The sequence below is a fragment of the Labrus mixtus genome, chromosome 7 (genome assembly GCF_963584025.1).
Source record: "Labrus mixtus chromosome 7, fLabMix1.1, whole genome shotgun sequence".
NCBI lineage: Eukaryota > Metazoa > Chordata > Actinopteri > Labriformes > Labridae > Labrus > Labrus mixtus.
This window is the reverse complement of record NC_083618.1, coordinates 30,613,178-30,627,598: the sequence shown is the minus strand read 5'-3', so window position 1 is coordinate 30,627,598 and position 14,421 is coordinate 30,613,178. Positions and strand designations below refer to the sequence as shown.

The 14,421-nt window shown below is 43.3% G+C and overlaps 1 protein-coding gene across 1 annotated transcript in view; it reads right to left on the bottom strand.

Annotated features, from left to right (window-relative positions):
* The window catches only part of LOC132977252 (dedicator of cytokinesis protein 3-like), a 190,149-nt gene extending 176,836 nt beyond the window's left edge, over positions 1-13,313 (bottom strand). The window contains exon 1 of the mRNA XM_061041719.1: positions 12,372-13,313. Coding sequence (XP_060897702.1) covers positions 12,372-12,408 — 37 coding nt within the window. The 5' untranslated portion in view covers positions 12,409-13,313. The remainder of the gene's footprint in view (positions 1-12,371) is intronic.
* Positions 13,314-14,421: the final 1,108 nt, after the last annotated feature.

Below are 14,421 nucleotides of genomic sequence, written 5' to 3'. Positions count from 1 at the left end.
GATGCAGCCTTTATCCAGAGCAGATCTCCACACACCCTGAGAGAAGCCGAGAAAGTTTCCTTCGACATATCCAACCATAAATTAAAACTTTATGATTTATTTTCTTTTTCATTTTTAGAACTTCATCTTCTCGTTCAAAGGATAAATCCTCTTCTTAGAAAAGATTAACTAGAACTACAACTCTAACGTTCACACACAACAAAAGCTCAGTACCCCGAAAACAAGAGCCATGGGGGGGCATGACAGGAAGCAAACTAGACAGAGAGAGAGAGTACACACAAAGTAACTATAAGTTCAACAACATTTGTAAGTATTCAGCGGTGACAGAATGTCTCATAAAATATGTAGATTTTTCTTGTAATAGTCAGAAAGTTGTTTCATTTGTCAACATGGGATATCTAATCAGAGTCGAGCTAGAGAGGGGAATTTATTTGAGAAGCACGTCTGGGATATTTGTTGAAACTCTCTTTACATTCTGACAGGAATTTAAAAAATCAAACCTTAAAAGAAAGTATGAGTCGGTCAGAAGTTGTAATGTGTGCATCGAAAGTGGACCGATCTGAGTCATGCTAAACCTTCATGCATTCAGGGGGAGCAGTTTGACCTTTTTTTCACACACCAACTTTAGAAGTCACATTCTCCTAAGCTGAGTGGCGTACTCTGTAAGAACATATAAAGGCCTTAGTGGAACGGCAGTTCCAACTGTACGCCTGAACCCTTAAAGACGCACGACCAAAGCTCACGATTTCTGTGCTCACACTGTACAACATGAGAGCTCACACTGGACGAGTTAGGACGGAGCATTCAGGACTGTCAATAGAAAACTCCCACAGACGGAGGTTAAAGATCTGTATTCAGTTGTCTTGTGCACGGTTCAAATACACACCAGTAAAACGCTGTCACTCTCTCTCACTCTCTCTCTCTCTGCATCACTAATAAACACAAGTCTAATAGCAGCTCAATCAGACCGGATATTCTCTGTCAGCTGGAGGTCTGCAGATATTTCCTGCCAGCGTTTCTTTCATGATAGGAGGGGGAAGAGGGATTGATCAGGCATGCCTGCTGAGATTTCAGACGCTCTGACGATCTGTCACCTGTCGACCGGTCGGGAGCAGCTGATCGGGATGTGTTCAGCCGACGTACTTCAGTGTACACAGCACAACTGACGACAAGTGATTGGGCTAAAATTCATCATATGACTCAAATATTGTGTTTAAATCTGTCTTAACTCATACAGTGTATGAACGGCTGAATGACAATGAAGAATGCATTTCCAAATACATTTCAAAGACCGAATATTTCTTTATATCAACATACTGTATGTCTGCGTCTTTGTTTATAACACAACGACAGAGTGAGTTATGATGTTATACTATCTCGATCAAGACGTTCTGAAAGGACTTTTTTCTACACAGATTAAGATGTCAGACATCAGGAGAAGTTTTAGATACAGACTGGAGGAATTAAAGATGGGCGGAGCATGCTGGGGTTCAGGGAACAGAGGCAGCGAGAGGTAGCTTGACAGTGACAGAGATATTTGGGAGGAGAGATTAAAGTTTCAACTTTCAAGAACATCTAAAGCCAGAGTGGGAAAAAAAAGGCTCCCAGAGTCCATGGGGTTCTTGATCAAAGCTTCAGACACAGCGTGCAAAGTCTGGGCAAAGTCAGCGCACGGAGGATGGAGGGGTCGTTTAGGTGCAGCTTCACTCACACACCAACTTTTAACACACAAAAACCAGGTAAGCAGGATTATGACCAAGGAGGAAACGAGAAGAAAAAACTTGAAAATGGGAACAAGCCTCCAAGCACACACACACACACACACACACACACACACACACACACACACACACACACACACACACACACACACACACACACAGGCAGATCAGAGGAGAGACTTTGTGAAGTGTAAATAATAAACTGTTTATCACTGAGAGAAGCCTTTAAAGGACACTGTCTTGTACCGTGTTGTTCAGGGAAAACCAAAAGTAAAGACCTCCTGGAGCGTCTCTGCTGTTTATTATTCTCACGGCTGCCTGAGGGTTCATTTCAGTTTCAGATCGGGTGCACGATTCACAGTTGGTGGTGCACGTTCACTGAATGAGCGGTGCAGCGTAGTTCAGCTTGTTTGCCGCTCGTGATGAACTCTCCGCCTACAGTTTATAAACTCTGCAGCCTCTTCATCGTGACTTACTCTCAAAGCCTCACCGAGTGGAGAGAGAGAGAGAGAGAGAGAGAGAGAGAGAGAGAGAGAGAGAGAGAGAGAGAGAGTACAGAGTGGAGGCGAGGACCGAGTGACCTCACTCACTGCTCGGCTGGGTGTGTTTCAGCACCAAGGACAGCGGCCAGCAGCTCTCAGGCTCCATCATACCTTCATCTTTAACTTTTCTCACAGCTTTTACAACTTTGTGAGCCTCAGGAAAAAAAGTGAAATATCCTTCTGAAGCATCAAAACCTATTTAGCATGAGCATGACCAGCGTTCCCTGCAGCTCTCAATCGTATCCTACTTTATATATTTCAGTATCTGCTGGTCATTCTTTGTTAGTTAACGAGAAGAAGTTGCTTTCATTTAGAGGAACATTACCTTTCTTTCACTGATGCTACACTGTTTCTGTGTATAAAGTATTTTCATGGGTCTTTTCGGCTTCTAAGTGCAGGCGGGGCATGTTTGCATACGTGTGTTGTAAATGCAGCTCGTCCTGCGTCTGCTCAAAGTTGCCTACACAGAGAATAAAACATGAAGCCAGCTCAGTGAGGCGTCGGTAACCTGAGCGTTCACATCAGTGGGTCGAGTTAGAGCTTCAGAAAATGCCAAGGAGAGCTCAAAGGCTGTCTGGAACTCTACTCATTATGATCCCATTTTCTACCATTTTTCTGTAGGATGGTTCTCTTTAACACATCAGCATGCAGCCATAAAGTCCAATTAATCTGCTGCTGAGAATTATAAAACAGGAAGTGATGAGTCAGTGCTGCCTTTATGAAAAGTGTCAGCCTCTAAGGAGCCAGTTTGTATAATTATGTATAAAGACTATGGTTGACTTGTTTATTGATTTACTTTATTTTCAACACTACATGGTGATCATTTATGTGGTTTGATTGGTCAGGTGGTATGGTGACGTGTCTATAGCCAAGTCAAGTCATCCATACATTATCTGTACCGCATTTCCCGTCCTGCTCAGAACAGGCTGTTTCTGAGTCTGTACCTTTAAATATGTAAATGAGCTGTGTCTGACCACACCCCCTCTCTGGAAGGGCTTGGGTGTCTCGTTGCTTTCTCGCTCCATGTCCTATTGTTTACGGTGAGAAGGCAGACTCAGAGGGCAGAACAAACACCTAGCTGTGGGAGTGTCACCCACCTGGGGGAGGGGCTACTGCCCTTTGTGATGTCATGAAGGGAAAATCTCCAAACAGCCTGTTTGAGCACACATTTTCTGAAAAGTGGAGCAGGCAGAAGACGGAGAGGATGGACTTTGTCTGTTTGAAGACAGACTAGAGACACATGTTATCATCATTAAAAACATTCATTATTAGATTAATTTAATGTTTGCCACTATTGGAGCTGTGCCTTTATAAAAACACTTGTTAATGCAGCCGTTATTCACAGACCTAAATCCTTTTATATGTGACGTTAAGATGATATTCTCCTGTCAGAATTTTTCAAAGCAGGAGACGTGATCCCAGCGTGTAGGGAAACATGTTCCATCTTCCCTTTAAGAAGTGTTTCTCCTCATCTTTTTTATATCACAGAAGCTGTCTGATTGAAGGTATAAATCTGGGTCACATTGATAAGTTCTGTAATGCCTCACTGTGATTGTTACAGATGATCAAAGCTCAGATCCAGACGGCTTATAGTGACCTTGGTGGGGGTTAACTTTCATGGATGCTACATGTATTACAGATTAGAGTTTTATTTCTAAACATAGCTCCAGCTAGGCTCAATGTTTTCATTCAGATAAGCCTGAAGGAGGCAGACGGGGCGCCGATCGCCTAGTGGTTAGTGTGTGCGCCTCATGTACAGAGGCAGAGGGAATCCATGTTGGACAGGTTTTTGTTTGGGTTCTTTTACTGTCTGAGTTTTGTTGTTGTTGTTGTTGTTGTTGTTGTTGTTGGTCGGGGTCTCATCAGTGGGTTGCTTTGTTGTCGTGGTGTTTTCTTGTTGTTTGTGTTCTTACACTTTGTTGTTATGCTTCTGCCCGTGTCAAAGCACTTTGTAATCCCTTGCTTTTCAAAGTTCCATACAAATAAAACGATTGTTATTATTATTTATTATGAGGCGTTTATAAATGACACAGTATCCTAAAGGTAGAAAAATCTGGTTTCTCAAAATAGGGGAGAGGCTTATAAACTAGTTTCTGAAATCAGGATATGATGTTTAAAACGGGGACGGCGATGGCCTTGCAGTTATGTCGCATGACCAATGTTTGGAGGCTGTGGACCTCATCTTAGTGGCCGTGGGTTCGAATCCGGCCTCTGCCCTTTGCTGCATGTCATCACCCCTGTCTCTCCTCCCAACATTTCCTGTCTCTATAGAGCTGCTTTATCTGAAAGGTGCAATAGGAAACCAATCAAAATTGCTAGAAACAAAATACTTAAATAAACTGATCAAAACTGGGATCAGAAAAACTGAAACTGAAGACATCAGGGAGTATCTGCTGGAAAACCAGGACTACATAATACAACTTAAACAAGAGGTTCAATCTGAGCAGCTGTTTAATACGTGAATGCCTAAATGACAGGAAACACAATGTGGTCTGTTTCTAACAGACTGTGTAAAGCTCGACCAGGCTCGGGGGGGGGGGGGGGGGGGGGATCGCCTGTGTTCTGTGCCACCAGGGGACGTTAGAAAAACTGCATAGTACAACATACAAAGCCCTGAAAGAGACTACATAAGCACAGCGATGTGCTGATGTGATGTGTGCTTTGAGATGTGATTTAGAGGAGAGAAAGCAGGGGATGACATGCAGCAAAGGGAAGAGGTTGGATCCTAACTAACGCCCCCCCTGATGAGGACTATAGTCTAGTGTTGGGAGTACCCGAGACCAAGACCACTTTTTGAAGGTCTCATCTCTGAATCTAAAGCACTTTTACTCAATCATGTCTCAGATTGGGCAGACTCTGAATTTTAAATCAAGAACACCACTGATTCCCCTGACCGCTTCTTTCTCATGTCCCTACTTTGATTAGAAGGAAAACGCCTCTTTCTAAAAGAACAAATCACTGCAATTCATTCGTAGTAAGATTTATATTCCGAGGATAGGACTGCACCCTTCTCTGCGACACACCCTCTGCACACAAGATGATGATTTTTCATTTATATTTATAGTCTCTGTCTTGTCTTGGTCTTGTCTTGGTCTCGGGTATGTCATGGTCTCGGTTAGTCTGGTCTTGACTACAATGCTCCTATAGCCTCAGCACATAAACGCTTGGCCATCCATTGCCTCCATTACTCTCTTTTTAAAGTCAATATTTTCCCCATTAAGCCAAACTGTTGTGTTTTTTGGTAACTTAGCACATAAATGCCTCATCCTCAAAAAAAGAGCAAGTCACCCAGGAGGCTCATAAAGAGGAGAAATGTGTGTTAAGTAAGAAAGGTGGTTAAAAGATGTCAGAGAGTTTGCTTCATCGTCCCAGAGGAGCATTGATTCAAAGATTTAAATCCACAGCTTTTCGGACTGGATCTCTCCAGACGTACTGACACAGACAAGCACACGGCACAGACAGAGAAGTGTGACGTTCAGGATAAATGGGTCAGAAAAAAACCCAATGACGGCATACTGTAACGACAACAGAATGAAAACAAGAGGTGCAGAGCCTGACAGAAGAAGGACATCCTGTGCACATCTGTCACTGTGACTGTGTGACCTACATTCATCACTTACACCTCAGTGTTACGGTGGCCTTTAACACCGGACAAACATCTGAACAAGACTCAAACCTGTGGTGATCTCTGCTGTGTGTGTGTGACAGAATATTTGACATATGTTGAATTACTTTGAAATAGAATAAGTAGAAATGTAATGGGCTTTAAACAAAAGTGGAGGGTAACATTAGTGCATGTTTGAATTCCCCTCGGGATAAATAAAGTATCTATTTATCTATCTATGCTTACTTGTAATAGTTGCTGCACTTTGTTCAAATTCAGACTGCAGATTGAAGCTGTGATATTTACACCTCTGTGACGTTTCGCCTTCAATCTGAAAGTCATTAATATGTCTGTTTTTTACATTTGAGAGACAGGACAGTGGATAGAGTTTGGAAATCAGAGGAGAGATTCAAACCCGGTCTGCTCACTTGAAGTACTATAGCCTCCTGCACATGGGGTGCACAAACTAACCACTACACCACAGGCCAGCCAGCTGCTGGACGTGCAGTCTTTGGCTGCTCACAGTAAACTCGAGGTCTCCCCTCAACACTGAGATGACGATCGCCAAGAGACTCATTCTGACAGACTGGAGGTCATCTCCCCTCAGCCTTCTTTTTTCAAAATGGATCTCTGATATGATGGAAAAACTCTGAGTCTGACGCAGGATGAAAACTCACCCTGCCACTCCTTTAGACTTTTAGAGAGTTAATGCATCACATGTTCAGGCGTACTGAATGACCAGCAGCTGTGTAGAGCAGTTTCAATTTACTTCTCATATGTTTGTTTTTTTTAATTTCACGTCTGAGCCGTGTGCCATGTGATGTCTGTCAAACATCTGAGCTACATTATTAAGTTACATAACGGTCATGGGTACCAACTTGTGAAGTAAACTTCTTACAGGAGGGCAAATTCGATATAATTTTTACCCATCAGCCCCCTGCAACCAGTATCTGAAGTGACTTTTTACGACATCACCTGACTTCCACAGAGACATGAAAATATTAAGCTAGTTAAAAACATGTGGAAGTGACTGGAGTGGACCCTCCAGCATCATGTATGGAGGACGTGTTGGCTCACTGAGCGAGCTGCTTTGTCTGACAAGTTGGCAGGAAGTGACAGGATGACTGTGGCTGGTTGAACTTCCGGCCTTTAGCAGGTGCTTTATATAAGAGTGTGTCCAGTATGTCTGTTCATGTGTCCATCTGTCTGTCTGTCTCTGAGCCTGTCTGTCTGTGTCAGAGTGTGTGTGTGTGTGTGTGTGTGTGTGTGTGTGTGTGTGTTCTGTGCTATCTGTGAGTGTGAGAACTGAGTGCTGTGCTGTGCAGCCCTGGGGGAGGTGAAGCTGCATTCAGGAACCTCTATGGGCGCCACAAAGCTGCATTCATCCAACTGAATAGCTGTTTTCTACAACCAGGCACTAGTCATCCCAACTCCATTGGAACGCCTCTATGAGTTACCACTCTCTCCCGGCCTTGGTATGCAAAGCCTCATCCAGCAGAAACACAAACGCTGGGATTAACAAAAGACACAGAACACAGTTACATGAAACACACTGAAGGCATATGTGACACCCCCCCCCCCCCCCCCCCCTGTTTTTTTCTGGACCTTCTATTTCCATCTGGTTATTTAATGGGAGATTATGGATTTCCTCTCCTCTTTCATCTTTTGTGTGCTCAGTCTTTACTCGATATCCATGTGCCAAAGATGATTTACTGCCACCAAAACAAACTACAGGCAGCAGCAATTTGTATACGACAGGCAGAAGGATGGATGGTGAATAACAACATGATAAAGTGCTGGTTAGGCACCAGTGCGTCTCGTGTGTGTGCCCACTTTGCATTGCTTTCTCTCCGTCTATTTAAAAGCATAGAATGAAACATTTCTGCTTTAAAGTGTCTAAATCCTCTCAGTTAGTTTATTGTCTGTTTGAGCTGAGCACTCATCAGGGAGCACAATTATTCATTTACATTCCTGCACGTTCTGTCCACATCTTGCATCTTAGAATTTCCCAGAATGCTCTTTGATATCACCAGGAGAACGAACTGCACCCGCTCACAGCTTTCAGTCACCGCCGCAGACGCTTTGAGGGGCCAAAAGAGCCTCATAGGAAAAGTAGCGTCCACCTTTGAACACACTGTGGAGTTGGATTGATTTGTCCATGTCTTCAAAACGACGCAGGTGTACATCAAGTAAGATGAACAGAGTTTTGGGCGTTTGCGACCCCTCGTACAGCACGCTACACGGGACATTATTTCAACCGCTGTGGAGAATCCTTCCCCCTTCTGCAGCAGGATGAAAGTCTACAAAAGTACGGACAAACTTTGAGTATTTTCAAAGTGTCTGGGTCAATAAGGCTGCTGTTTGCAAGAAATTCTTAATGAAAGCCTCAGTGAGTGCTGAGGGTGGTTTCAGGATCTCTGTCAGCTGTCCCTGTCAGTCAGTGTTAGGGTTAGGTATGTTCGTTAAAGGCAGGAATATTTAGATCAAGTTAACACAATATTTGATGTCAGTGGGTAGAGTTGGTCATCTCTCAACTGGAAGGTCGGGGGGTTCGATCCCCGGTCCTGCAGCCACATGTCTGATGAGTCCTTGGGCAAGATGCTTAACCCAGAATTGCTCCCGCTGCTTTGTCAGCATATGAATGTGTATGAATGGGATTAGTTAGTTTTTCATGAATACCTACTAACTTAATGATGATGGTCTCCATATTATTGATGATGATGATGGTAATGACGATGGTTTTTGTTTGATAACGACGACTTATAAGATGGTTTCTATACTGATTAGAGCTCTCAAGAACTGCCCTCAATGTTGTGCTTTGCCTCTGGTCACTTCCTGTCAGCACCTGTGTGTCCAATCAGACTCAAAGCTGATCGTTTGCTCTTACTGACATTGTTCCCTTTTTTCTAGATCCTTGCTTGTGTTGTTCTTACTCTCTGATGTACGTCGCTTTGGAGAAAAGAGTCTGCTAAGTGAATTGTAGAATTGTAGTTACTTCTGATGGTCTCACTACGTAGCAGCCTCTACCATCAGTGTGTGAATGTGTAGGTGTGACCTGCGGTGCAAAAGCGTTTTGAGTAGTCAGAAGACTAGAAATATACAAGCTCAAGTCCATTTACCATTTACAGACAGCAGAGCGTCTAACAGCGTTAATCCACAATCTCCTCCGCTCTGGGTTTTCTTTCTCTGATTTAATTCTGCAGAAGTTAAACCCCGGCTCGTCTCCTCATCGGCGCATCACATTGAAAAACAATTGTCTTTCATTAAAAAAAATAATCTGTAGCGTTTTGTTGATTGCAGCCGTGAGCGTTTAACAGCATCAACATGTTTAGGAGAGATCTTTCCTTTACAGCGTTACAAACTGTGAAATACATCACGCTCCATGTGAACTGTTCAAAGTGATGTAGTCTACAAAGGCCAATATAAATAGCTGCCTTCCCACACTGTTGCACTGTCAGATGTGTTGTCCCTGTATTCTCCCAGCATGCTCTGGGAAACCTTGAAATCTGTGATGTAATTTGGATTTTTTAATGCTAAACGGCTGCTGGCAGAGCAAATCAGGCAGCCTCAGCATGCAGCCGCTGTGTGAGTCTAATGAAGGTATCAAGCAGCAGAGGGGGGAAAAAAAAACTGAGCCTCATTCAAATTCAGGTAATGTCTCGTTCCAATTAACAGAGTGCCGGAGTCATGATTCCCCACATTGACTTTCTGTCAGCAGAGTCCCTGCCCCCTCCCTCCCTCCCTCTGTACACACGGCTGTGGAGTCCGGCCTGATCGGTCTCTTTGAAAAAAAAAAAAACTGGGCAGCTGTCAATCGATCGCCGTGGCTATCGGGGGGGCGAGGTCTGGCACCTCATTTAAAACTCTCATGCCAATCTCGTTGGACTGTGTGTGCGATTGTTATTCACACCATGCTGCCACTGCAAGGGTGGTCTCAGAGGACCCTCCATCCAAACATGTCGGATAGTTTACAAGAAAGTTTTCATTATAAACTCACTTCAACCTTCAACTGGAGACCACCGGGGTTAACAGGGGCGTGTCCAGAGGAGACACCCCAAAATCCAAATCTACGATTGGCTATTTGCTTAATCAGAGGCGGGACTTAAGTATCAACCATCAGCCACAGGCTTGTGACTTGTGAACACTCTCTTCTTCTGGACTTACTTGCCAATACATTTATTTTTGTAAGTTAGACAGCGTACATGAGTTAACATACAATTTCAAGTACTTCAAATTGTGACTTTGCACAGACATCTTTGTTTTTGAGTCCCTAAAGAATCAAGCTAAGGAGATGTTTTTATGTTTGGCCAAATGTGTGTTACTTACAAGTACACATCATTAGTGAGGATGGAAAGTGTAACAAAGTGTAATGTATTTGTGTGTGTGTGTGTGTGTGTGTGTGTGTGTGTGTGTGTGTGTGTGTGTGTGTGTGTGTGTGTGTGTGTCTGTCATCAGGCCACCCCTGTGTTAAAAAGGTCTGGACACGCCCCTGGAGGTTAAAGAACTGATTCAACATCAGACACTGCAGGATGAGTGGTTTAGTGTGGCTGGATGATTTGTTGTTATAGATGAAATAAAGAAATACAGTCAGCGGCTCCTTGATAAGTTAAATCAAAATCCTGAATCTTATCTGAGACCTCGATCAAACCCAGTAAACAACAGCTCTATGGCATGAGCGGCAGCAACCACCAATGACTGGATGCCACCGTATTGTGTATGTGTACCCAATGATGTGGACATATTCTATATCAGGAAGTGCTTACATCACCCTCTCAAATGCAGCTTTGATGTGGAAAAGGAGCGATACAACAATTCTTCATCAATTTCATATCAAATGATTGTCCAGTTACTCGAGGTGGGGGAAAAAATCCATACAGGAAAGCGTTGCGATATTATGTGTGGCGATATTATATCGTCTCATCAACTATCGATATTTTTATTATATTAATAGCAAATGTGCTATTTTTAAATTTTAATTGCTGAAGGGGTTGCACAATTTATTTTGAACAAGTTACATTGTTAGAAATTCCTCAGATTGAATTACTAACAGTTCAGATTGTGAGCTGCATGCAGCCTTTACAGGGTTTTACTTTGATCACAGCGTCGGCCCGTCTGGAGGCTTCACTCCCCGTGTGGAGAAATAAAAAGACTGAAGTGAAGATTTTTTCTCATTTGACATAACAGTTCTTGATTTTTTTTTAATTTTATGGACATAATATGCAGTTAAAATTGCAATATACTGTATCGGAATTCCATGCATATCGCACAATGTTCAGAATCGCAATAATATCGTATCCTGACTCAAGTGTTGTGATAATATCGTATCTTGGGGGGGGGGGGGGACTCTTTCCCACCCCTACCAGTTACGTTCATTAAGTTATGGTAATCACACCCCAATGAGTTCACACCTCCCTGAGAGCAGAGCAACAGAGCGTGGAGTCTTCATCGTTCAAATACAGGAAACAGAGAACACCACTGAAGAGAGCTGACATCACAGTGTCAGGACTGTGCACAGAAACACTCCTTTTGAGGATTTTACTTTGACAAACTTCATTAATAAGATCACAAAGCAAAATATAAGTGGGGAGGGAGGGGGGGCATGACTACAGGCTCCACAAACTCTCAGCAAGTGTAGGGAACACAGCAAGAAAAAAGAACGGAAGACAAATAAGTGAGGATGGATACAGGACTTAAGAAATCCAGCAGTGTCACAAAGCAGGGCTGCAAATGTGTGGGAATGATTGAATGCAGCAACAGATATAGGAGGGGCGGAAAGAGAGAGAGAGAGAGAGAGAGAGAGAGAGAGAGAAATATTGAACAGATCATTGGCTAATGGCCCCTAAACAGCAACTCTCATCTGCAAACATCTCTCCCATTACACTGTTATATAATATTGATTGATAATCCCTGCTGTGGAATCACTAGACTGTCAGCTAACACAGAAACACAGAAACACACAGGCTACCATGTACTGATTCTGTTCTTCACATGGATTCATTTATTAGAATCTTAATCATTTTTGCTAAACATCCACCTCTGGTGAAGATGCTGCACAGCTGGGCTTCTACACCACTAACTACACCTCTTGTATTTAACAACTAAACAACCTAAAGCAAGATGCTACAATACTGAGAGACAAACACTGGAAGTGACCAAACCAGCATTAAAAACACAACTGGAGTCAGGTTAGAGATAGAGGTAAAACAGATGACACCATAAAGACTCATAATGTCACAAAGGCCCACTCGTGAGAGGAGGAAGTAGGACAGACTCAGATAAAAAGGGGAATACTGGGAATATTGTATACACAGTATAAAACAACATGAAGTGTTGTTATCTTTGCATGTCTCATCTTAACCACAGCAGTCCTTTTGACAGAACAAACTGAAATCTCTCGGGGTGGTTTGACTAACTCAGAGTCACATCAGGTTTGGTGCTGTGCGCAGGACCCCCAGCATCATCAACACAGACACATTAACAGGCAAACATCATGGATGTACTCACCCACTCCGATCTTCTCGTCCTCAGTCGGGGTCCACATGATGTCCCGGTGCACAAAAGAGCAAAATCCCTACAGAAAATGTAATCACAGGGTGCGCCGCTTCATGGGAATCCTACAGAGGTCTCACCAGAGAGGGAAAGTTAACTTCAGGTGTTCAGGATGAAGGGAGAGAGAGAAAAAAGAGTAATCACTCCTCAGGTGCTGAGGTTGAACAGGGTTCAAGTGTTTTAACTGAGAAAAAGGAGATGTTGTGTTTTAAATCCCGTCAGGTTGAGAGTGACGCATGGTGCAATGTGCGTGTCCATCTCTGTTGGAGCTACTGCTGCACAGGAGAAATCCTTATGTAAAAAAAAAAAAAAACACTGAAGAGACAAACAAAGATTCTAATTCGGGCGGTGAGCAAACACGGGAACGTGCTATTTCTTCAAAGGATGGATGATATAAATTGGTCATGGGGCAAAAGGCTGCGAGTGGACCAGTGTACCAGAAACGCTCCAAATTCAGAACCGACTGTGGAACATTATTTTAAATGCAATAAAGCAAAGATAATTCTCCAACTACTGCAGAAAAACTAAAAGACTATGAGGATGTTTTCCAACAACAGTCCATAAGTCCATGTTGGAGAATCCTGACGATCAAGTTTCGTCCTGCCTCGTCTCTCGCCTCGCAGGAATCCCCTCCTCATTCAGTGCGACATCCCTCAGCCTCTCCAGCTCCCGTTATTTCTGATTTTTTTTTTTTTGTTGATCTATAAATGCGCACGCATTTCTCCTGCTGTTGCGTCGTTATTTCCCCCCCGCTGCAGCTGTCAAACTTGTCCAGTCCTGTCCGGTCTGTGCCCGATGTCGGTCTGAACCGACCAGAGGGGGGAGTCATGCGCAGGGAGCAGCAGCAGCAGGAGGGAAGACTGACATCAGTTTAAGAGGATCAGGCGATTGAAGAGTCCATGGATAGAGTGGGTTACATGGCCGAGAGAGGGAGATAATGTGTGTGTGAGTGAGTGTAGGTCCGCTGCGCCACACGATCCTTAAAGGTTATCTTTGGTCACATGACGCGTACAGGAGTTCATTTGATCCTTCATGTACAGTAAACTGTCTGCGCGGGAAAAACGCGTGAACACATTTACGCACCGATGATTACGCACGGAGAAACGGCGTAAATATAAACAAACACAGGTAGCCTAACTCAGTCACTACACAGTCTCTGTATGCGTGAACATGAACACATAAGAACACTCACATTACCCCCATGTGATCTAGTTTAATGAATTAACACAGGCACATGAGAGGACCTCATATGACTCATATCGTCACTCCAAACATGACATCATGGTGACATCATTTGTCAAATTGAGAGGGATTAACAGCCTACAGAGACGTATGTGCGCGGGTAGATAATCCGCAAAGAGAAAAGCAGCAAAGATATTTGTTGTGTGTGTTGCGCCACCATGCGTATAAACGTCGCCAACACACCGTTTAAAATGATTTACTGGTTTCATGGACAGAGAGCAGCTCCACTGCACACAGCTTGATGAGTTTGATGGGGTAACCATGGTGATCTAAAAAAAAATATAGGAGGTGCTCTTATGTCTTTTCTGATTGGTAAAGCGAGGAAAACTTAATGTCCTATTATCACTGAATTAAAGTCTCTGCACCCACACAGGTGTTTTTAATCAGTCCGGTTGATTAGACCAGGACAGGCTGTAAGGTGAGAATTTATAATGAGCACCAAATCAGGTAGGTTAGTAGTAGTCTAGATTAGTAGTAGTCTAGGTTAGTAGTAGTCTAGGTTAGTAGTAGCCTAGGTTAGTAGTAGTCTAGGTTAGTAGTAGTCTAGGTTAGTAGTAGCCTAGGTTAGTAGTAGTCTAGGTTAGTAGTAGTCTAGATTAGTAGTAGTCTAGGTTAGTAGTAGTCTAGGTTAGTAGTAGCCTAGGTTAGTAGTAGTCTAGGTTAGGAGTAGTCTAGATTAGTAGTAGTCTAGGTTAGTAGTAGTCTAGATTAGTAGTAGTCTAGGTTAGAAGTAGTCTAGGTTAGTAGTAGCCTAGGTTAGTAG